This window comes from Hesperophylax consimilis, chromosome 3, assembly GCF_061612785.1.
Source record: "Hesperophylax consimilis isolate HC1 chromosome 3, BYU_Hcon_1.0, whole genome shotgun sequence".
Lineage (NCBI taxonomy): Eukaryota > Metazoa > Arthropoda > Insecta > Trichoptera > Limnephilidae > Hesperophylax > Hesperophylax consimilis.
In genome coordinates, this window is record NC_142838.1 from 5872778 (window position 1) to 5897328 (window position 24551).

The window sequence follows — 24551 nt, forward strand, 5'->3', positions numbered from 1 at the left end:
CTGCTGAGTATCAGGTCGATTAGATGTCAGGAATTCGGTTAATTTTCACCCCCAAGAATCCAATTTATTCAATCTAGGAAATAAAATCGACAAACAGAAGAATCAAAACAATGATAATTTTAATATTTTCATTAGTGAGTATTTCTTTCACAAATTATTCAAATACGAAAATTGTTTATTAAATTTGTTTTTGCTTTTGACCTAGCAACGCTATGCATACTGAGACTGGTGTCACTGGAATACAGCCTGTTTCTAGAAACGTTGGTCGGTGCATGACATATTTACTAGTAAAATGGTTGAGGAAAAATTATAGGTTATTTTTTTGTAATTTTTTAAAAATAATCAAAAAAGTTAAATATCCCCTGTTTCAGAATACCTAATCTTATTTGTTTTTTTATTTATTAAAAGTATACAATACAGAATATAGTATATTATATAAAGCATTGTACTCCCAGGAGTTAATAAACTCATTGCGGGAATGATACGCATTACATGAAACATATAGCTGTATGTATTAAATGGACATATGATGGGACATACACAACATTATTATTTCAGAATCTTCAAGATTATTTACAACGATATTCAATTATCTAGATTTTGACAAAAATCCTTTGATAAAAATCCAGAAATTTTATCACGTAGTAATGTAATTGTAGGAACAATTCATTTCAAATGTGAGCAATCAAAATGAAAACACTTTCAATTAATTACAAAATTAATCCTTTTTAGTTTCCCGGACTCCATTCAGCTTCCCGGTGAAAATTGATTATGGTAAAAGCTTTTGTTAGATACAATCGTAATGTTTTCTCTCAAAAGCACTGTATTTAATGATGTTTAATCCTGGTGACTTTTGCATAATTCAAAGGAAGTACAACATAACAATAAAGCGATTTTCTCACACGTTTTGGTTTGTGAAAGATTTTTTCAATTTCACAAAAATTTTTCGAATACTGAAGATTCTTGTCCTGGAAATGGCTGAAAAAAATAAAATATTTTTTTAACTCAAGTAATTTATATTTATAAAATAATTTTATTATCGAATATTTACAACTTTCTTAAAATCTCAATAACGATAATTTTTTTAAGAAATTTCAATAAAATTCTTTATGTTAACAATGCACGCTACATTATTATTATAAGCAATATTTAAAATGATTTATTAGGTAGCTACGTAATATTTTATTTACATGTATATTTTTTAAATTCATTTATTCATAAAACCCTTTAAAAATGTTAACATACAATGACATAATGTCAATAAGATAACAAAGTTGATCCTCCCATTGTGATCTGCTTTATAAATTCATTTATCTGTAATTCTGCTTACTAATACATTTTGCATTCAATAAATAACACTTCTCAAATAGTTTACTTCACTTTAGACTACACGATAAAAATATTATTTCACAGTGAATGTTCATTGGAATTTATGTTAACCCTATGCGCCCTCGTCAGCACTTTCCCAGGCACTTAGTGTCACCTCGCGAGGTGAAGGTGCTCCGAGAATCTGCTGTAGATGGTTAGAAGTGCCAGAAGCTCGACTATGTGCCTGATGCTGCTAGACTGTCCCGCTGAGCCCGTCTGCATGGCCGCGGGCATCTCTCCTGCAAAATAACACAATGAAAAAATGCAAGACCACGAAAGTTTACTTAAGTCGAAAGTGGAAATACCGCCAAAGTTTGCACAAACTCAAAAGTGCTGACTTTTTTTAAAAACTGCGCTGACCATTTTGCGCTCAAAGTTCTTATGAAATTGGCATTTTGCTTTTTGGTTTGCCGCTTTCGAATACTATTTCCGAGCTTATAACCAACCCTATCTCGGCATTGCATTACGTTCTCAAGAAAATAAAAGTTTTTCTTTGGGAAGTTCATGAAAATATTAACAAAACTCCAATCGTGTTGTTTGTAATAGGTTTCGCTAAAGTGCAGCAAAGTTTGGACGGAAAAACGCTTCCTAGAAAAATACTTCTATATCTATATTAGTACTATAATCACCCGCGATCTTGCGCTACCCACATAGTATACTTCTACTATTTTATACTTTTCCTAACATAACCCTAGAGGGAATTTCAAAGTCTCATCGATTTCGCTAATCGATATTTTTGTATTGGAATCACATGCGTAAAATTAAAAAAGTCACACATATTTTCTAATGCACGCAAAGCGTAAAAAAATCATATGTGTAATCGTTATTTTTCTTAAAGGAAAGACAAACGCTTTCAGGTACCGAATGACCTTACAGTATTTGAAAATCTCCTACTACTATCAGTGTAAGCTGAAAATTTTGCTTGTGTCGTGATGGGGGCTTAGCGAGCGGAGGAATTGAACTCACTTCGTCTAAGTGGGTTCTAGACGCGATGTCATTTCAGCCACTGACCCATTGTTAATGCCAATGAGTACCTAAATAAAGCGTTCTTATCAGTATATTTGTATACATCCGTTATCTACCCTGGTTAACAATAAATCAAGAGAAACGTCAAATATATAACATTCCTGAAGCTAAAGTTACTTCAGATTCTCTCTTTAGTCACGCTCTAATAATAAAGTATTATTCCCATTGAAAAGTTTAAGTAGTTTTAGTTCAAGGAGATTTTATTTTTCATTTTCTCAGATTGGTAACACTGTGGAAATTGTTTCCGCAAGATTAACACTTTTGTTGAACAACTTTTATGAACTTTTACATTGCTGGATTTTATTCTCTCCTCTCCCCTAAATGAGCAGGTATTAGGAAAAAAGACAAGGGGTGAGAATCAGAACTGTTAACATAATAATAATCTTCGAAGTATCTAAAGACAGTAAAAAATAATGAAATTTGAAATTTTCGCCATTAGCTCCGTATCAACCTCTTCAACTTCTCTAATAAATGTCTAAGTTTCTTCATTTCGAAAAATCAAATGATGCCTGATGCCTGATTACAATACGAAATTCACTGAAAAATTAAGTGGTATATAAAACAATGTTTTATCCTTATACAAAAATACAACATACAAAACTGTTTCTGAGAGACCTAGTAGTTATGGATAAATACCTAAATCAGTTTGATTGTAAATGTATGTATCGTTGCTTAAATAATTTTCACTATATGGGTAGGTAACTATTTTAAAGGTTTCCAAAATAAAACCCATGTTTCAAATATGAAATGATTTTGTTTTCATCAGATAATCTCCTTAGCATTTATTCGCCCTTCCGAAGCAGTCGCGAAATAAATGTGACGATAACTGGTAACAATCGGTAACACTAGAAAGAAAATGGAGATTTTTTAACATTATCTCCATGCAGGAGGCCCTGACGAAAATAGATTGCCTCAGGGCCTTGGTTGTCTTTGGGGATGCTGTGTGGGAAGTCTTTTTGAGGAGAAGAAGGAGTGAATATGGATTTTTAAGACGTTCATGTTGTATGAGAGAGGAAACACAGAGGCCGACAAATCGTTCCATAGCCAAACTGTTGAACTCAAGAACGAGTCGTAGAAGCGACCCGTTCTCATGTTACAAATGAAATCCTTGTACATGTGTTGGGCGCGTTATTTTGTCGTATTTTTCAACTATGCACCGGTGCCGAAGGGGTCAGTAACGCCAATTCTTTGGAGCATTTTTAATTGTAATATCGGTGAAACAAGGACAGCATACCTACCTGACGATGGTACTCTAAAGATTGGAATCTGTTTGTTTAGATAGAGGAATCTATCAAACGGACCGCCCGCTTCTGCACAGAATCGAGGGTTTTTCAGGTATTTTGGAACTCCAGACCAGAGGTGAAATTCAATAGTGGCGCGCAATTGCGATTTGTATAGATTCAGCAGTTGTGTACTATTAAAGTATCTGCGGGCCATAAATAGTACGCCCCGCTTGAGCTGGTCACTTAGAGTTACACCAAGCATATCAATGCAAGGCATGTTGGGTAGATTGAATTCGTTTAAGGTCATTAGATTGTTATTTTGATCCCCTTTACACGAAATCAAAAATCGTTGGGTCTTAAAAAAAAATATTCGTCAGTATTATCCTCTCAGGGTAAGCCCTGAGAGGAAACCCTCTCGAGGAAACCGTCCTTTCTCTGCTTCAAAGCTCTCCGAGCAGTTGGAGTTTGTGTATCCTTTGGGGGTTTATCAAATAAAAAAACTATCATGGACTGTAATGTCTTCCGCGTAATAATTCCTTAGTATATACTCACCATTGAGGACGTGCACCCTGATGCTGGCGAACTCAGCATTGGAGGGACTGCACGAGTACTTGCCCGAGTCTGACAGGTCAGCGTTCTGGACCAGCAGGCGAGATGTGGTCACGTCACCCTTCTCCGTAATGATGGACACCCCTCCCCTCTCGGAGTCGTAACTTATTACCTGCACAGCAATGAATCAAAATCATAATAAGGTTATATTTGTTTTATTCTAAAGTATAGAGTAGACAAAGCATATGTAAAAAACAGTGTTTTCTGACAACTTTTGATTAAAATAAAATGAAATAGAAACACAAATATGGGTAGGTACTTGTCTTATTTATGCAAAAGTTGCTGAAAGCTAAAAGTTCGGTAATCTAGAAAATCCAGACTGAAAATAGCTGTGTGAATGTCAACACGTCAGAGCTCACTGTTAGCGAGTTGTTCATCACGTTAAAATAGCTTTATTCAATTTTTTTGAATGAAGGTTGAAATTGATATATTTTTTAAATTTGAACATATAAAAAAACTCATATTTCAAATGGAAAGAGATTGTGCGTAGAGTGTACGGAGTCAGAATATTTTTTATTCCCATTTAACAACAAAAGAGAAAGGCATGTTATTTTTGTTAAATTTAGCCTAATACTTTTACCGCCATTTTAAAATATATAAAATAATGTATTTTTGTGGAACTCGTATATCTTCAAAAGAATCGTTTATTTTTTTTAATAAAACAATTCCTTTTGGGTGGGTTTCTTTTGCCGAGATCAAATTTTATATATAACACAAGGCTCATTGGTTTCATTCCATATGTAAGAAATTCAATTAGGTTTGTTCAAAGGAGAAATTTCTGGTGGGCAAAGGTCCAAATCTGTTCGAAGTAACATAAAGAATATTGAAAATTCAGGGTTTTTATAAATTCAATTAAATAATGTAAAACTGATAACGTAGCTGAAGTTGAAGATTGAAAATTAAATCAAAAATGTGTATTCGTGCTTTAAAGCAGTAAAAGTAGGCAGGTTTCCTAAATTAATCTCTCACATCTTCCAAGCATAATGTTTGAACTCACGCTTACCTACCTAACAATAATAAATTATTGTACTTTGTAACATTGTAACACATGAATGTTGGTTAACCTAGTTTATGAGAACTGAAAATATTTAACCTGATTTTATTTGGTAAGAATTAAGATAAGAGTGTAAAAATAGGTTTCAGTTTTATTTGTGAATATCTTGAGCTTTGTATATGTTTTTTTAATATTATAGTTATTCACATGTCAGTCTTGCGCAAGAGACTAACGATGTTATATATTATATGCCGAAGGAAACTATATCACCAGTCGGTTAGTGTAATTGTGAGGTGGGTTCAGAAGGGGACTGAAAGATGGGATTAAATAAAAAAGTTAGACAAATGTCAGAAACTCGTTATACGTGCGACCCGCTATACAAAAAAAATATGCCAGAAAAATAACTCATGCGATCGACATAAAATTGCCGGTGTGCGGACATTTATGCCATTTCCTCTGAGCTGTTCCATTGAAAACGTTGTAAAACCGACTTAGTTTGCTTTTGTTAAATTTATGCGTAAGAGATGATATCAATCAGTGGATGAATCATTATACGGTTAATCTTATAAATTTTACATTTTTTTAAAATTTATACACACAGTTACACGGAATTAGCGGTCACTCTTTGGGAGCCCTTTACAAACGGAAGATCTTTAGATACCAGGTGTACTTGGGCTTCAATCGGAAATCCTTGAGGTGGTGTGAGATAATTAAATGATTTCAACGGTGCCTTTGGATACCAGGTGTACGCGGGCTTCAATCAGAACCTCTTGAGCTGATGCGAGATATTCTAATGCTTTCAATGGTGCTTTCGGATACCAGGTGTACTCGGGCTTCAATCAGAACCCCATGAGCTGGTGTGAGATACTCGAATGATTTCAATGGTGCTTTTGGATACCAGGTATACTTGGGCTTCAATCAGAACCCCTTGAACTGGTGTGAGATACTCAAACGATTTCAATGAAGCCTTTGTTGGTGAAGAAACTTCCCTCAAATTGTACTGAACATTGCTCATTGATCTTCCTTTGTATCGAGATCAGACACGCTTAAGTTATTCAATATATTTATTGAACAAATTGAAGCGGCTTTATTAAATCTTGTAAAGGTAAAAGCTATCTATCTTTGGTAAAATATCATACAACCTATTGATTTAGCAATCCCAATTAATGTTTTTTTATCAGTAATTAATGAATATCATGTGAAACGTTTTACTTTCCAAATTTAATTAACTTAAAAACCCTCAATCGATATCTTCGCATGTAGACAGATAGAACCGAACGTCTTAGATATCCGTATTGAAGTACCCTCCTTCATTCATTCATTTCCTTACCTACCTAAGCACTTCATATTCTGACTTTTGATATAACCCGGCTCAAATATATAATCGTTAAATGGTGTCATATCTTCCTCCGACTTCTTCTACTATTCACTGTCACGTTAAGTATTCTCCTGAAACCCTTTCTGCATTCAACTACTCTACGTGGAAAAAACATCTTTGCGTTCCTTCCTTTCTTGTTTGCTACGTCTAAATAACCTTGCAAATCTCTCCGGATCTTCATACCTAGATGAATTTTATCTAATAACACTGTCTGACAGGAGATTTATTTCAGAACTGCTTGTGTTACACAGAGTCATTAACAACTTAATTGATAGTCCTGCCATCCTTGCCACTATTTAACTACATGTGCCGACTAGAAATGCAAGACAAAATATAACTTTTTGTTTCAGATTTTCGTTTAGAAATCACTAATATTGTCTTCAATATTTAAATATTACAATTTGAGGTTTTACTCAATAAAGTTAAACCAAAAAAAAAAAAAAAAACAAATATAACATTCTTCTGTAATACATACTCGACCAACTATCAGACACACTCACTGACCAATAGGATGCATGATCTGGGCAACAAGTATGGGGGTGCTATTGATTTATTTATTGACTCCATATATAGAATTAAGCATAATCTACACCAACACTTTGTTGAATCCTACAAATTAGAGTAGCGTTGGTAAATTAGTTTTAATGATTTGTCTTATATGTAGTGTTGTTCTAATTTCTACTTTATGTTACTCTAACGTTTTACTTATATTGCTTCATATTTTTTAATATTTTCTCATTAATAAATAAATAAATAAATTTCCCACACATTGTACCTACAACATATTATAAGAGAAGGAAGAAAAATACAATCCATGATGCACATGTAATGGCATATGTACGCCACTCCACACTATTCAAAATGCTGTAGAAGTTTTGGGTCCAGGAGAAGAATATTATTATTTATACTTTTGTGATTCTACCGGATGTCCCGTAAGCTATTGGAGATTATTTAAAGCAATATATCAAATCTGTTGTGGTCCAATTCCACTTAAGATGTTATATAAATTTATGTTTTGACTATTTAAAATATGATACACATTTTTATTTGTCAGCTTCTTCACCTATGTTTTATTTTTTTAGAAATCTATAATATTACTTTTATGTTTTGACTTTTTAAAATATGATACACATTTTTATTTGTAAGCTTCTTCAACTAGGTTTTGTTTTTTTTTAATCAATAATATTACGAAAAAGTAGATTTACTTTGCTAATATGGATAAGTAATACATTCATTAGATTGATGCATCATACCTTTATTGCGTCACCGGGGTTCCTAAAGAACTCTCTGATTAAATAAAAGTTCGACTCAACAAAGCACTGGGATTTTTAATGTGATATATAAACAATGGCTCTGATATATTAATTAGAAAGCTGTTGGAGTAATCTGAACCCCGACCTTGAGGTTCCCCACTATTAATTATCCCCTCGGTTCCCAGAGTATCCGACAGCTAACGCCATCTACGGGTAACCTAATAGATTACTACGAGTGCCATCTATGGGTGAGTTATTTCACTAATATTAAGTATATTACAGTTTCTTTGGCAACTCAGGACTTTGGCAATTCAACACACGTTTGAAAAGTGATATAAAGTTAATAATAGTACTTAATGAAATAAAAATGGTCTATCAACCTAACCTAACGTAACTTCTTTAACTTAATAATGTTTTATCACTTTTCATCACTTCTTATAACTTTTCAATTTTTTTCCAAATTCCAAAAAATCCTCTTCCTTTTGCTGATTTTTTTAGATGGCATAATCGGATTTTTTTAATACAAAAATTGACATAACATTGAAAGGATTAAAAATTGAACAACATTTTTTTCGGTCATTTTGATTGCTAATAACCTTCCTTATAATCCCACTTCGTTTGCTTCATAACTTACGAGACAACCTGTATAGATCCCATGAGATACACAAATATGGAAAATATGATTATGCCTCATAGACATTAAGATTGGGTATTATGAGGATGACGTATCTTTTTAAATGTCTGTTAACCAGGTTTTGGCGCAATTTCTTTTGGTTTTTTCAAAATGGCCACGCGATTGGGCTGCCCCAAGGTCGAAAACATAGATTTTACGTCAGGGGACCAGCTCATAAAAAGTTAGATCTACCGAAATAATCACGATGGCGGATTATTGGACTGGCTTATATTTGAATTTCGAATTTGTTTTCTTAAATAAATGTATGAATTAATGAATTTTAATCTTAGTGGAAATTAACCAACTTCCCGACATCTGATCAAGCTCAAACTCGGAAAGTAGACTTTTTCGATAGTAATGCATCTTGGTGGCACTCGCGCAAGCACAATTTTTTATTGTGAATACCGTACAAGAGTCCCAAACATCTGGAGCCAGTGAGGCTGTGACATCCCCAGTTGGGGTATGTTGTGAGGCTGAAGGTAGTAGGGAGGGGAAAGAGATGAAAGAGAGGACAGTGGAGAGTACCTGGCAATTCAAATATTATATTCACCAAATACGGCCAAAGCTATCTCAAGCAACGTTGAAATTCTGAATGGTGGTCTTATATATATAATTTGTTGTGAAACATTACAAATTAATCAAATAAAATTTTATATTATTTATTTATTTGATGACATTATAAGAATTTACAGAGGTTTATATACACTCGATCGATTATTTGAATATAATGTGTATATACATTTGCCATATTATTTAATGAATATCTTTCTTCAAAATAGTAACATGGAAAAATTTAAACTTATTGCTGAGCAAATGAATTCACCTAGATTTCGCCGTTTATCCCATAAAAACCAAACCTGTGGGTAGATATATGAAATAAATCTCGGTACCATCCAATTAGTATTTGGCTTAAATGGTAGGGTGATTTACTCATTTTCGTCAGTCCCTGGGAAGAAAGACATTTAAAAAGTTCACAGGAGTGAGCCAGAGATCATGGAGATGAAAGTTCAATCCCCGTTCAAACAAAAAAATAATTATTCTCTTTATAAAATTAGATGTATCACAGTAAAAAACCTTTTTTTTCGGGTTGATTTTTTAAAATGGTTACTAGTTACTAACCTCTTCCTTGTGGTACCAGAAGATGTAGGACGGAGGCTCTGGGCTGAAGCGGACAGTGCACGTGATATTGATGGTGCTTCCCTTATCCACATGCAAGTCCGGTGCACCAAGGATAATGGCGGTGGGAACTAGTTTCAATGAAAAATCAGAAATAGAATAATATTAATAGTTTTTGGTAATATTATTTCACAACAATAACTCCGTGTTCAATTCTGCTAAGGAGAAAATACATAGACTGGACAATGAACTTATAGATGTCGCTGATATTTTTGATTTAAATCTTGACACACTCATTGCCAAATTAGTTTATAGTTAATGTGAATAACGAGTTATCATTATTTATGCAAAACATTTTTTTCAATTTTAATTATTTTTACTAGTATATTTCAAGGGTTGTTCAAGTGAGTATGATAATAATAACGTTTTATTTATGCTATACTTTTTTTGTCAATTTTATTTCCAATTTTATTGTCAATTGTTTTGTAAAAGTCTAATAGATATTAGTTCAGTGTTAGCAAACATTTTTGAATGATTATAAAATAAACATATTTTTTTTTAATTTTAGTGTAACTACAGGTAACATAAATACTGGGAAAAATAATCATTTACGGGTGATTTCCAGCTGAATTTCAACCTTCAATATATTTTTCTAAATATAATAACAAATTTTTATAAGAATGGACGGTTAATCTGAGATTGAGTTGTATCGACTGTTAGTTGCTATACAACACTACATATAATGCACACAAAAAATAGCAAGTTAGTCATTGATTCCATCCTTTGCTGTATGTATTAGTAACGTAAGTAGACTGTTTTATAAAAGTCCTAAATTCAAGGGATGCAAAATCTTCATCACGTCTTAGATATGTGTACTGAATCCTTACAAACATATTTTTACTCAAAAATCATGCTGTTAGATGATTCTATGGTATAACGAAGTATAACATGACCATAGTTAATAGAAAAATAGGAAGATACGACTAAGCGGTGTTTAGTGTTTGCGTTTGGTACGTAGGAAGAAACAAGGCGGGGCGCCGCCAGCTGTGCAAATATACGATTTGCTTACGAGTGAACGATATTAGCATCATTTTAGTGGATACAGTTATATACTAATCATGGTTCACATGAAATATATCCAGTTTCATTTTCTTTGCAAAGTAAGAAAGGACCCCGCTGACGGACCTGAAGTACCCCCTGAATAAAATAAAATGGTTTAAGCCAGGGGTAAAAATTCCATCGTCCGCCGTATGCCGGTTGACACTATTTTCATAACAAATTACTTGTATTATTGCAAAATTTCGCTTTTAGCAGATAATGTGTTTCTGTTTATAAAAAAATATTTACATCTAACCTATGCAGTTTTCCCAGGATAGCTAGGTACTTTTATTCAGATGAATATTTTTCTCTCTTCAATCTTATAAAAAAATTAAATTATGACGATTTATGAAAATTTTCTTGACTTTTATTATATTTTCTAGCTAAATATAAAAATAGCATTATAAAAATAAGTCGTGTAAGGATTTACCGTAAATAAATACAATGCTTTGACTTGAAAATCGGAATTATGACATTTGTCGTGGAATTTTATGATGCGCCTTTTCATGCATTAAATAAATAATATTAATGTAAATTATTTCCATGTCAAACAAAAACAATTTATTTTTGTAAGCTGTGAGCATTTGTTCAAAATACCGTAAAATCAATAAAAGTGCGGTGAGCTCCTTGTATAATCCACAGTGAATTTATTGGTACACTTGGGGTTAATGGCATTTGATTTAAAAATCATTGAATTCAAATACATAGCATTTCGATTTAAAACACTGCTTAATTCCACATGAAATCAAACAATCTAACGAGAAAACGTCTTGACCTTTCTGCGAAATGTGTAAGTACTTCTGAAAACTCATTTTCTGTAATATCTATTACGAAAATCATTTAGACTGTCGTTAAAAAATGTTTTATTACTTCTTAATAATGTAGTATTTTTAAAAAACCTTCTACGTTTTATCTGCCCTCTAAAAATTAAACGAAATTTCACAAAGTTACATTAAATTAAATGTTTTTTCATGTTTAACGGGCTTATAACTGTGCTCCAATGGTATCAAATAAATTATTGTTAATGATACAAATGGCATACGTAAATTTTATTCATTCAATGTACAAATCCTTAAAATTGATACAGGCTTATTCCTAGTGAGGGTAATTAGTATGTAAAAAAATAGGCTTTGTAGTGTGAGAAATAATCGATTCATAAATTCAAATCAATCAACCATTTTCATAACATAGTAACAAAACTTGGATTGGCGCAATGCTATGTATGTACCTGTGCAAAAATATGATTTATCATCAAATTAATATGCTCTATGCCAGAACCGAACCATCAACCCTTTAGCTACATTATATATGCCGGCCACACAGTTCACTGGCTTATTAAAATAAATACAAACAAAAACAAAACACTTTTAAGTAGAAAAATTATTCCTCCTTACTTGGTATTGTAACGGGTTGAAATAATAATACGACGAGACCTGCTGTTCAAGACCCATGATATTTGTCTATATAATAACTCAAAACAGATAATTGGTGTGTTTAAATTCAGCGCGAAAACCTGATAACAAAGGAAAGCCTTGATGTTAAATACTCTCGATAATTTCGAGTACTTTCTTACCAATCGAACTGATCGAACTTATTGGTTTTAGTATTAGTGGTCAAGGGGTAAGGCTCTTGACTAGCAAGCCAGCAAGGTAGCGGGTTCAAATCCCGGCGTGGGCACGTAAATTTTATTTGATTAATTTGTGTTATTGAAGAAGAAAATAATACTAAAAAATCTAAACGCAACATGAAACAGAATAAGACACCCTTTTTAAAAAGATAACAGGAGTCTAAACAAGGAATCGAACCCAGGACCTCTATCTTAGTATTATGTGGGTTGCCATATTAATAGGGACACCTAAGGAAAATGTGTTTTTCAAATTTTGTGTTCATAAAACACAGATGTTTATGATTTTAGGTGCGGTTATTATTATTTATTAACAAGGATATTGAATTTTGAAAATTTAAACATCGTATTTGTCCTTAATCTACAATTATTTAATTTTTTAAATTATTTTTAAACATTATCGAACAAAAAGTTAACATTTCGTAATTTCGCCTTTAGCCGCAATAAAAGCTTGTACACGCCGTGGTATACTCTCATCAATGGTCAGGAGAATGATGCCACACCCGGATGAGGATTTCAATGAGCTGCTGCTTCGTTGAGATCACCTCCTTGGCAATCTCCCTCTTCGTGAGCGCCTACAGGTTTTCAATAGGGCTCATGTTAGGTGAATTCCCCGGCAAAGGTAAAACTTGCACATTTTTTTCAGCCAGAAATGCAGTGACAGTCTTGGCTTTATGACAAGGTGCGGAGTTGTGCATAAAGACGGCCACCAGGGAACCATTCTCCGACTTGAGGCAGTAATCGATTTTCCAATATTTCGATATCTTCTTCGTTGATCATCAAGGTCAGACGAGCCATACTTTTTTTGCGGTTTTGGAGACAGAAGTATTTGATTTTGCGGTCAGTACAAGGTGTAGTGATTCGTTTTCTGCCAAATTTCCCATTGTGATCCAATCCAAGGGGCAGGTTTTGATTGATTTTCTAATTTATCCTGTTAACCATAGACTGTAAAATACCTGTAATGGCTGCTATTTCCCTTTGGAAATGTTGAGTGTTTATCAAAAGTGTCTTCACTTCCGGACATTTTCTTGGGGACGTGTCTGAAGACCGAGCCATACTGAAAAAACAGAACATTGGACTCAATGTGGAAAAACTGAAATAAGATATGAAAAAAAAATTACAAAATTAATAGATAATTAATAATTACTTACATTTTTGTACATTCGAGGATCCCACCACACACATTTTTGTACAGCTATATTGTTAAAACTCGTAAATTTAATTACTATATATATTTATTTACCAGAACTTCAATCACGCATTTTCACAAAAATGCTGGCCACGTGGAAAAAACCTTAAATTTTAGAGGTATTTGGCACTTTTTGAGTCTTTCCACTTCTTAAAAGTGTCAGTGGTGATACCACCAACAAAAATAACGAAGGAATGGCCATCATATCCAAGTTATTTAGAAGTAGAGACAACGTAAACATAAAAATCAGGAAATATTGGAACTGTCCCTATTAATATGGCAACCCACTGCAAATGATGATCTACTTCAATCTCATTCAGTTACCTGAAAGTCATAATTGTTTGGAAGTTCTTTGATAGAGGGATTCTTAATTACAAAGTCATTTTTATTGTTCAAATTAATTAAACTGTTTAAACATGTAAGAGATACAGGTCAGAGGTGTTAATTACAAAGATGTTGGTTCTCCAGACTTATTGTAAAACAAAACAACCTATTCTTCCTTAGTACGCGTTTGAGAACCGCTTGATAAAGAATATTGAATTTAAATATTAAATGGTATATTAGCGATATTTTATAATAAATAAATGTATTAATAGTAACCAAAACATTGTACCCTGTGAGGGCATTTAGTAACGACTATACCCGGAATCATGCTGTACATGATTCCGGGTACATATTATACACATTGTTTACGGTAAGTTAAGACATGTTCTTTGTGACTGACACTAGTTGTATGTAGATATTGCGTGCCGGAAAAAGTGGGAGTTGAAAGCCCTGCGAACGGATATTTTTAAAATCTCTTTATTATAATACAACGTGAATCCAATTTGCAGACTCACGGTTAGTGCAAATTTTTTTGAGTTAATGAGAAAATGTCACGGTTTTTCCTATGCAAAAAAAGAGAAACCGATAGTCCACAAAATGGGAATAAATTACTTACAAAACCATTTTACTGCAGTGATTTTGTGTTAATTTAATATTTATATGCAATGGATAAAGCGATTGGTATATAACGACAATTGATTGCAGTAAAATTAGTTCAGTGGTTTATAAAAGTCACCCGAATAAGAATTTGATCATAATATAAATAATATTACACAGAAATCTATTTTATAGTTGCCTTTTTAGGTTTTATTTCATGCGTTAGACCACAGATACCAGATGAAAAAGTAGTCTATTTACCATGCTGACAAAACTCTTTGCTGATTATTCTTTGTTTTATGAAATTTGCATATAATTTCATCTGGGTACTGTAAAGAGCCACAACTGGCCCCAGCCATCTGAAACCATTGAGACTGTTACGTTTCCATTTCCGTTGAAGGTAGTGAGGACTGGTAGGAGATGGGAAAGAGAAAGGTGGAAAAATACCTGAGTATTCAGATTTGATTACCATACATGGCTTAAGCTATTTAAAGCAACGAATGAATGGCGGTCTTACACCAGGGTGATACGGAAAGTATCTTCCACTCTCGAAGTCAATTCATTGTGATACAACACAATTTAAGAAAGAGAAATTTACTTGCGCACGCCGGAATTCTAACCCGCGATATCCAGATTGCTAGTGGATAGGCCGCTCCAGATTGGTAAACTTAAAAATGTGTAAATTTCAATTAAAATTTAAAAATTTTAATACAAAAAATTATCTTCATATTTTGTGTATTAAAAATATAAAGCAACGTATTGCATTTCAATGTATTTCAATGGTGGAAACCAAATTTGCTAATGACGTTACGTGGTTTAGTCATCAGCTTACCACAAAATGAAAATCGATTCCATTTCATTAATATTAAGATGAGTTGTACATAACTTAATTAACGGGATATTATGAGTTAACCGAATGTATGTATCATTTAGAATGTTATTAGTGGGTCTGTAATTAATAGGCTTCGGATTGTAACTGATTGGATGGTTCGGGTGAAAATACAGTACTTTGAACCGAAAGGTTGTGTAGGTGAAATGTTTTGAAATAATTAGATTTTGATGAAAATGGAATATTTTAATTGAGTGAACAATAAAAAAATCTGTTTTTGATAATCTCATTATGAGCAATGCGTTGAAATTCCTTCATTTATTTTTTGATGGAAACCTGATTTTTGTGTTTTGTATGATAATAGGTTTTGAACGTTATTTGATCCATCTGACTAACTTTGTCATTCATCATCATCATCACTTTTGGCTCTACAACCCCTGGTGGGTCTTGGCCTCCTTAAGAGTCTGTCATTAAATAATCAAAACTCGAGTACTTTTATTCAAAGAATGATGAAATTTTGCACACTTTCAAAACAAGATAAAGTTGACTCTATACATACATGATATTTTGAAAAAGCACTCCATTCTTAACCAACCCCTTAGAGCAGAAATTTGATATTTTTCGATGAAATTTTGCACCTTAATATGAGAAAAAATACTGCGTATATCTGATTTTGAAAAACTCTTTGTAAAGCCTGGGCCACGCCGTGGCCTTCAGCTAATAATAAAAACATAGAGTGCCTGTAGATTTGCTTTTTAAACAAACAAATAAATCAGAATAAGGCCCGAGTAACGTTGGGTACTTCAACTAGTATTAATTAATTACAAAATTAAATCACAATAAGGCTCAAATAACGTTGGGTACTTCAGCCAGTACATATTTACAAACTTAAATCACAATAAGGCTCAACTAACGTTGGTTACTTCAACTAGTACATAATTACAAACTTAACTTATAAGGCTCAACTAACGTTAAGTACTTCAACAAGTACATATTTACAAACTTAAATCAGAATAAGGGCCGAATAACGTTGGGTACTTCAACTAGTACATAATTACAAACTTAAATCACAATAAGGCTTAACTAACGTTGGGTACTTCAGCCAGTACATATTTACAAACTTAAATCAGAATAAGGCCCGAGTAACGTTGGGTACTTCAACTAGTACATAATTACAAACTTAAATCACAATAAGGCTTAACTAACGTTGGGTACTTCAGCCAGTACATATTTACAAACTTAAATCAGAATAAGGCCCGAGTAACGTTGGGTACTTCAACTAGTACATAATTACAAACATAAATCAGAATAAAGCCCGAGTAAAGACTACCATTGGAGAGTTGTGCACTATGCTAAGTGTATTACGCAATATCTATTATAAATATTATCATTAATATCTTCACTGTCCATATTATTTTTTTACTAAAAATAATAATAAAATTGGCAATTCACAATACGAAAAAGAATCCATGAACCAAATGACGTTCGACATCATTTTCACTGTGTTGACACCTTTTATAACTAACACTTTTACTGAGCCAGAGGTTAATCCAGCTGTTTGGTTCCTCTAGCGTGATCGGAGAGTAGCATTGGGAACAGCGTAATTGTGCATTTGAGGAATGTTGAGCCAAAAATTCGGTTCAACAGTTGTTTAGTAGGATTGGGAACAACGGCCGTTATTTTGGAAATAAAAAAATCCTTGCTCTCTTTTGGGGTGAGACTTCACACGAATTATGGTGTTAACAGTTAAATTCTGTTTGTTTTGTATTAGAGTGTTAGTATAAAATCATTGCTAAATTTTAAAATATCCAAGCAACATTAGTAATCAATTTGTTAGTATGAGAAATTTCCACACAGTGCTGTGTTGTGAATGGCCACCTTGGTCCGAGTACATGGTGTGGTAGATCTCCTGCAGTAGCGACCCCTGGGGGCGGGGGGTGGCAGCGGGCGGTGGGCGGTGAAGGGGGTCACGGCCTAATTATTGTGGGCGATAATGGAGATGAATATTTTTTGTGCACATTTTTGTATCTAAAGATATGTATTAAAATACTAACGTAAAATAATCTCATAATAAAATCATATTTCTGAACACACGAGGAAAACTTACTGCTATAAAATATTGTAAATTTATTAAAAATCTGGTCAAATTATTCATGTTCTTGTTAAAACGAGACTGGAGGCCTATAAAGAATTTATCGAAAAATTTCTTAAGAAAATCTCAATAAAGCACGAATATATCAGGAAGTCGGAATACATGTTCTAAAAAATAATAATATTTTCGCATTTCGTCAATTATATTTATTCAGACAAGGCCACCTGCGTGAACACGTGTTCAGATATATTCTGCACCACAAATATTTTACTAGCAAATGGTCATGCAGTCACATTTTTAACAGAATCTTGATAAAAAGTCGTCCTCATTTTTCTCCTTGTAGCGAAGCAAAACAGGTCTATTAAAAGTAATATAACTATGTTTGTACAATAGACCGTATAAATCCTATTTCCTCTTACACATACAATGATGTGTTTATGGTTTTTTGGTGAAATTATCTGATTAACATAATTTAAAAAAAAAACTAAATATACAAGTCGTAAATTAACGTTGACGGCAAAGGAGATATGTTGAGTAATTTATTAATGGTGTCAACTAATTTGGAATAACTACTCGTAATAGGGAAATGATGTTTAAAGACAAATAAACGATTTATGATATTTTTAAAACATGTGATTAAGAATACTTTTTTATTTTATTTTAGATACTTTCGACTGTAAATTTGTTGTAAATTATTTTGCAGTTAATTTAACAAAAGATTTTTTTTTGAATAGCTCTTTTCACGCCAAATCCCTTTGTAAATAGGTACCTACTTAATAAAATTGGTAAGGTCACCCAAGCCAAATTTATTAAAGCACTAAGTAACCCATTGTGTCACCAAAAGATAACTTTCTAAGTACCTATTTTAACCATTTGGGTTCTAATACTATTAAAAGCCCTCCACGGGCTAACTTTTGTGGGTGGATGGGTAGGTACCTATTTAAACCTTCAAAATGATTTATTTTTGGTGAATGTATTTTCTAAAGCTCACTCTGAGTTTTTATTATTCAAGAACTTTTACTTTGTGATTCCGGTAATCAGAAAAAGTTTAAAAACTTTAAAAATACTGTTTGCTTTATTTTTTTGCTCTATTTTAAACTTTTAATCAATACGATCCTTCTCATTAATCTCAGCAATCTGACTCCTTTTCTTAATATCTTGTTTCTCGATTTTCAAAAGCTAATGGAAAGTTTTGTGTTTGTTTGTTTATTTGGAAGAAAACACAAAATATTTTATTTATAAAATAATAAACTGAATGTTTCTATAAAAAACTGTTTTAAATAATGGAATTGGTTTTTATCAAACTTACGACGGACTTCTAGTTTGCTTTTGTTTTGGAAATTTCGAACAGCTCTGCTAAAAACATGATCAAACAAGTTTCATGTAAACACACAAAAACATGTTTTCAACCTAACTTACAGACTTCCATTTCAACGAGTAAAGCGTATTTCTCACTTTTTCAATATAAAACATTCATAAAACTTCTTTATATTTATGGTGAAATAAATTTATCGATGTTCCTAAAGTCTAAAATATTTATAGCGTATTCAAATAAGAACTCGATTTCATATATTATTTTTACATTTCATGGAATACTAAACTATGTAGAAATGCCTACTTATTATTTAATTGGTAGATATATAGGTACTATCGGTAAGCTTTATCGAAACCACATGATGTGATTTTGGTGTAGTTAAAAGTTATCCATTAGAAAGAATGCTTAAAAAATTCAAAGTCGTAACGTTTCTGAAGGTTTTATTTGTTTGCAATATGATTAAATAAAAATATATAAATATAATTAATAATTTATGCCACTCTTCTATATTTTCTTTTTTGATTTTATAAAATATCACTTTATTTCAAAAAGTATCTACCTAAGTGCATATCCATGTAAATTGCAGGCATACAAATAAAAACAAAAAATAATTGTATAGTAAGGCTGGAAACGAAAAAAGTTACATTGGGAAAAAATAAAATATTAAATGCCGGGTTTCAGCAATGATTAAGAATTTTTAAAACATTAATGTTCCAAACGTTACTGATCCATTTCTAGTAAAGATTTCGAACTGTAACCGTTAACGTCAGTAAAAATAATAATATTTACTAGGCTCGCATGCCTGCCGCTAATCAAATAGAGCTCTACGCCGGTTCACCGTTAAGTTATGCTGCGTATAGACATGAGAAAAAAGCGCAAACCGTGCCACGATTTACGGGAAAGGAATCAGGTTTCGCGCCATTTATAGTTGCTTCGTTCCTTTCCCATAAGTCGTGGTTCTGTTCGGAAGTTCGGTTCGCGTGTTTGCACTTACTCTAACATTCCTCACAGTGGTGTGGACATTGCAAATGTACTAGAAGCCTGGTTGTTGTGTGTGTAACGGTTATAGTTACAGTGCGCAGATGACTGATTACGCGGCTTTATTTTAACATTCTTATCATTTGTGAAGATAGGTACAAAAAAGTCTTAAGTTTATTTCAATAATAATTAAATATACGTTATATTTTAGAAATTTCATTAAATGGTATCCCTCTTGTCACACTATGCTGTGCTAGAACATCTGTTCTTCGGTAAAGTATATTAATTGAGTCAAAGTGGTGTTTACTACAGAAGTTTTTTGGGTACGTCAGACTTTGTAAGTTATATTTCAGGTACTCACCAACAACATTGAGGTAAACAAAGTAGCTCTTGACGGGCTGCGTGGGTACCTGGCACTCGTACATGCCAGCGTCCCTCTGCTGCGCCCACTTGATGTGCAGCATCCAGTCGTTTCGATCCCGGTGGTGGGAAGCTTGAAACCTCTCGTCCGATGTGTAAGAGTAGCTGCCCACCGTCAGGATGTGCAGGTCACGGTGTCTTATCCAGGACACCTAATGAATATGATCGAAAGAACAAAAATGATTTATTAACGGAATCCACCAACTGAATGACGAGATGCGTTACAATTACAAGCGCTTCGACTCCCCGGGGTCATGGGACTAATAAAAAACAAATAGAAATAAAAATAACTAATAATAAAAATAAAAAACCCAATAGCTCCCATCGAACTAAAATCGAACGTGCGCGATTCCAGCCCGAAACTAACGCAACTTCCGTGAGCTAAAACAAAAAGTCAAAATATATAATATATAATTACAATAGCGTATTATCAAAGATTGATATTTTTAGTTGCGAACTTACCAAATAAAATATTTCTCTGATGTTTTGTGAATAATATTTATGTCTCTATTGTTTATATCTCTATTATGATTTGATTTATATCTACAACCTCTCTCCATGGCTATAAATGTATTGTTTTGTAAATTTTTCTTAGTATAATTTTTTTAATTCATATTCCTTTCTCACAAATTTAATTTACTTTTTCCATATTATGCTGTCTCAGTAGGGGTAAAATCACAAAGAGGATATCCATAATTGGTTTTATTTTCGCTATATAATACTTATGTACAAACTGATTAAATGTAAGCTGTCGATTTCCCGAAAATAAATAAAAAAATAAATATTAAACCATATTTAAACATTTTTCCTCTTTTTTTCTGATCACTACTACTCTTCCTAAACTTTGAGGACCTGTTTTTTATTAATCTTAAATATAAATAACTTTCACGCGTAGGGATCCCTCTAGAAATATTTGGGATTTTAGTAATACGTTTATCAAAAATAATTAAAATGTGAGCGTCAGAAGTATCTGGTGAGAACTGTCCCCGTTGACCCCGAATGACTGACCGTCACTGATGGTATCCCCAATTGGACATATTTGTGAGGTTATGTAGGTAGGAGAAGAGGATGTTTTGACAGTACCTACATATATTTAGATCTGTACATTTAACAACTTCTTTTCAAGAAACTTTTCATTTCTGATTCTTGGTCTTTTATCACGGTGATACTTAAAGCATCTACCAATCCAATGTTCATTTACATTCGAGTTTTACGATTCTGAGAGTTTCTGTCACAATACTGAGGATTCTAAGAAAAAATCACTTTTTGTAATGCAATTGATTGAATTAATGATGAATGTATAATTATTCTTTTGAGCTTGTTGGTTTATTGAAAAATGTTAAAAAATTTAAATAAATATATTATATTTATTTAATATTTCAAAAAAATCTACCGAACAGGCAAACCATTTTTAAGAAGAAACCTTTGAGTGTATTATTTGCGCACACGGATAACATCTAGAGTTTCCAAAAACTTTTTAGAAATAGTTTGGAACACCCGTCTACGTCCCATTTTACGCTGCAAATGATCTAAGAGACTGGATGCAAAGTGACATTTTATCAATTTCGTTCATATTTAGTTTCGCAATTCAATTCAATACTGTTATTCTTAGTTTAATTCCTTAGCTTCCTAACAAAAACTTAAATATTATTAAATTTAATGATTTTTTTCTTATATCCAGTGCACCACAATACAATCAAGAGTCTCTTAAAAATGATTTATCTGTACCCACCCTTGATCAATTGATGTAGTCAGCCGGAGGGTAATTGGGGATAGAAAAGGCGATAGCGAAGGATAAAGGGTTGGAAATTTCTAACTATTCAGATCTTGTTATTAAAACCATTCAAAACTTATCGTTTTTATTTGCATTTGGTCGGGGTTTTACAAGTCTGGAGGTCGGATAAATTGAGGTTATCGTATTTACGTTCCGAATAATTTACGACTTTTAAAAAAAACAATTTTGGATTTGCAAACCGGTCAATTCGTGAAAATGTCATCAAAAATTTTCAACTTAATAGTATTCCTGTACGGGACGTGTTTGCTTGTACAAGAAAAGGCTGTAAATAATAAGCACCGGTACACATCAGTCCTCAACCTGGGTAATGATTTAAGTAAAACACCGTGAGGTGTTCTATCCAAATCATCATAAAAAAGGACGATTCAAATCAAATATCAAATTTTATTTAGAAGTATTATACAAGTATACAGAACGTACAAAGAGGTGTAGCTTATAGGTACTTCTTATTTCTTACAGCCAACCCAATTCACCAGAAATAGTTATATGAATTTCAATACAACTGGGTTTTAATACACAGATAGAAACTGAGACAATCGGAATTTTTTCAGCGATAATTTCAGATTGGAGCACATTGTGCATCATTGCGCCATACGATACAGCAAATGGCGTTGGCGACTGTTGCAACAGTGGCCAGTTCAATAGGTATCCAACAGAAATTGGCCGACTTTTAGGTGATCAGAATCATTGGCTAATTCAGTCGGTAGCCAGGAATGATTGGCCAGCCTCTAGGTTGTCAGCATTAATGGCTAATTCAGTTGGTAGCCAGGAGGAATTGGCCAGCCTCTACGTTATCAGTATCAGTGACCAGCAATAGGCAGCAGCAGAAATTGGCCAGTCTTTAGGCAATCAGCAGCGGTGGCCAGTTCAGTCGGTAGCCAGCAGGAATTCGTCAGCCTTTAGGTTGTCAGCGTCTGTGGCTGGTTCAGTCGCAGGAATTCAGTGGCGGCATGGTCATTTGATTATAAGGGCCGGTACACGGAGACGACCCATTATTGTAATGATGAGAGATGCGTCTGGCTCAGTTGATAGAGAGCCGGCAGTAAACAGCTCGTTGCACATAGTCGTTATCTTTACAATGATTGTGTCGTGATGGAGGAAAAAAAGCAAATACAGCTTTCAGTTTACACTCAGAAATTGTAAGAACGGATCGCGTTGTTACCGGCGTTGTCGCTACTCCTAGTTTTAAAACTTGAATTCACCAATATTTTGTTTTAATGGGCTATTTATAATATCTCCTACAAGATCATTCAACTGGTCACAATCTGGAAACAGTTGAATCGATCAAAGATTTAGGAATTATATTCGACAACAAACTAACGTTCAACCAACACATAGAATACATTGTAAATAAATCAAATAAAGTACTAGGTTTTATTGTAAGATCAACTAAACTGTTCAAGAACTCTAATAGCCTAATAATTCTATTCAATTCGTTAATCCGTAGTTTTCTTGAGTACGGGTCAACAGTCTGGAATCCACATTACACGACACAGATATCCCGACTTGAATCTGTCCAAAGAAAATTTACACGGATTTTGTCTTATCGATCAGGTGTCTACCATCTTCTAAATGGGTATGAACAAAGACTTACATATTTCAAATTAGAGAGTTTAGTTAAAAGACGAAATATAAATGACCTCTTAATGCTTTACAAAATTGTGAATAATCGTGTTAATAGTAACTTAGTCAATCAAATCACTTTTTACGCCAGGCCCAAATATACTAGAAATATGAACATATTTTGGACCGAAATTTTTGCCAATAACACTGAATATTTTAATCCTATGTCTAGAATGTCGCGATCATACAATGATCTTGCTAAAATACACACTGTCATAGATATTTTTGCAAATAATATAACGTGTTTCAAGAAATATCTCCACGATTTCTGTACTTAAAAAAAAAAGAAAAATAAATAAATAAAAAACTTGTTTAGTGGTTTAGAATTTTTTTTTAATATTATGTACTCTTTAAATTTTTCTACTTATTATGTGCTTCAATCTTTGTAATTAAGTTTTATGTTTTGTATAATAAATACTGTTATTGTTTTACATGTTTGCTTATGTGAATGTGCAAATGTGATTGCTGCAGACACATTAGTCTAGGGATATTTATAATTGTACTTTTTTATTTTGTAAACCATAATAAATGTTTTTATAAATATCCTGTTTGTGTCTCGAATAAATAAATAAATAAATAAATAAGTGTTTGTGTGACGTCAGCTTGCAAAGTGTAAACATGTTTACGTTTTCAAAATGCAGGTATTGTGGTGCGAATAATATTTCGCCCAGCAACAACTTTTGGCTTTGGCAATATTTTAATTTCGTTTTAAAAAATAGGGTTATTGAACTGTTTCATGTTTGATCCAGTCATTTTGCCGCCTGGTAATAAATGATGCATTTTTCAACTGGTAAATATTATGATTTGGAAAAAGGGGTCATCAAACATGCAGCTGTGCAAATTTAGCCGCAATTGATATTAAATGCAATATTATAATTTTTCATGTTCGATACAATTCCCGTGACAAAAAAATAGTTGATTTTGTTCAAAAAATTTCATCCTGCTGCGGTATGAACAATTTTTCCCGATGAAAGAAGTCGATCAAAAATACCATATTTCATTATCTATCCTGGGGCTTTCGCGTACA

At 33.0% G+C, this 24551-nt stretch overlaps 1 protein-coding gene across 2 annotated transcripts in view; it reads right to left on the reverse strand.

Annotated features, from left to right (window-relative positions):
- Positions 1-1084: 1084 nt before the first annotated feature.
- Positions 1085-24551, reverse strand: part of LOC149424865 (zwei Ig domain protein zig-8-like) — a 154625-nt gene continuing 131158 nt past the window's right edge. Inside the window, exons 4-8 of one of the 2 annotated variants that reach the window (XM_089650834.1) lie at positions 20048-20258; positions 17180-17275; positions 9644-9771; positions 4170-4338; positions 1085-1607 (exon numbers count right to left, since the gene is read on the reverse strand). In XM_089650834.1, coding sequence (XP_089506960.1) covers positions 1480-1607; positions 4170-4338; positions 9644-9771; positions 17180-17275; positions 20048-20258 — 732 coding nt within the window. In that variant the 3' untranslated portion in view covers positions 1085-1479. The remainder of the gene's footprint in view (positions 1608-4169; positions 4339-9643; positions 9772-17179; positions 17276-20047; positions 20259-24551) is intronic. The other variant, XM_089650835.1, reaches the window with a different exon arrangement.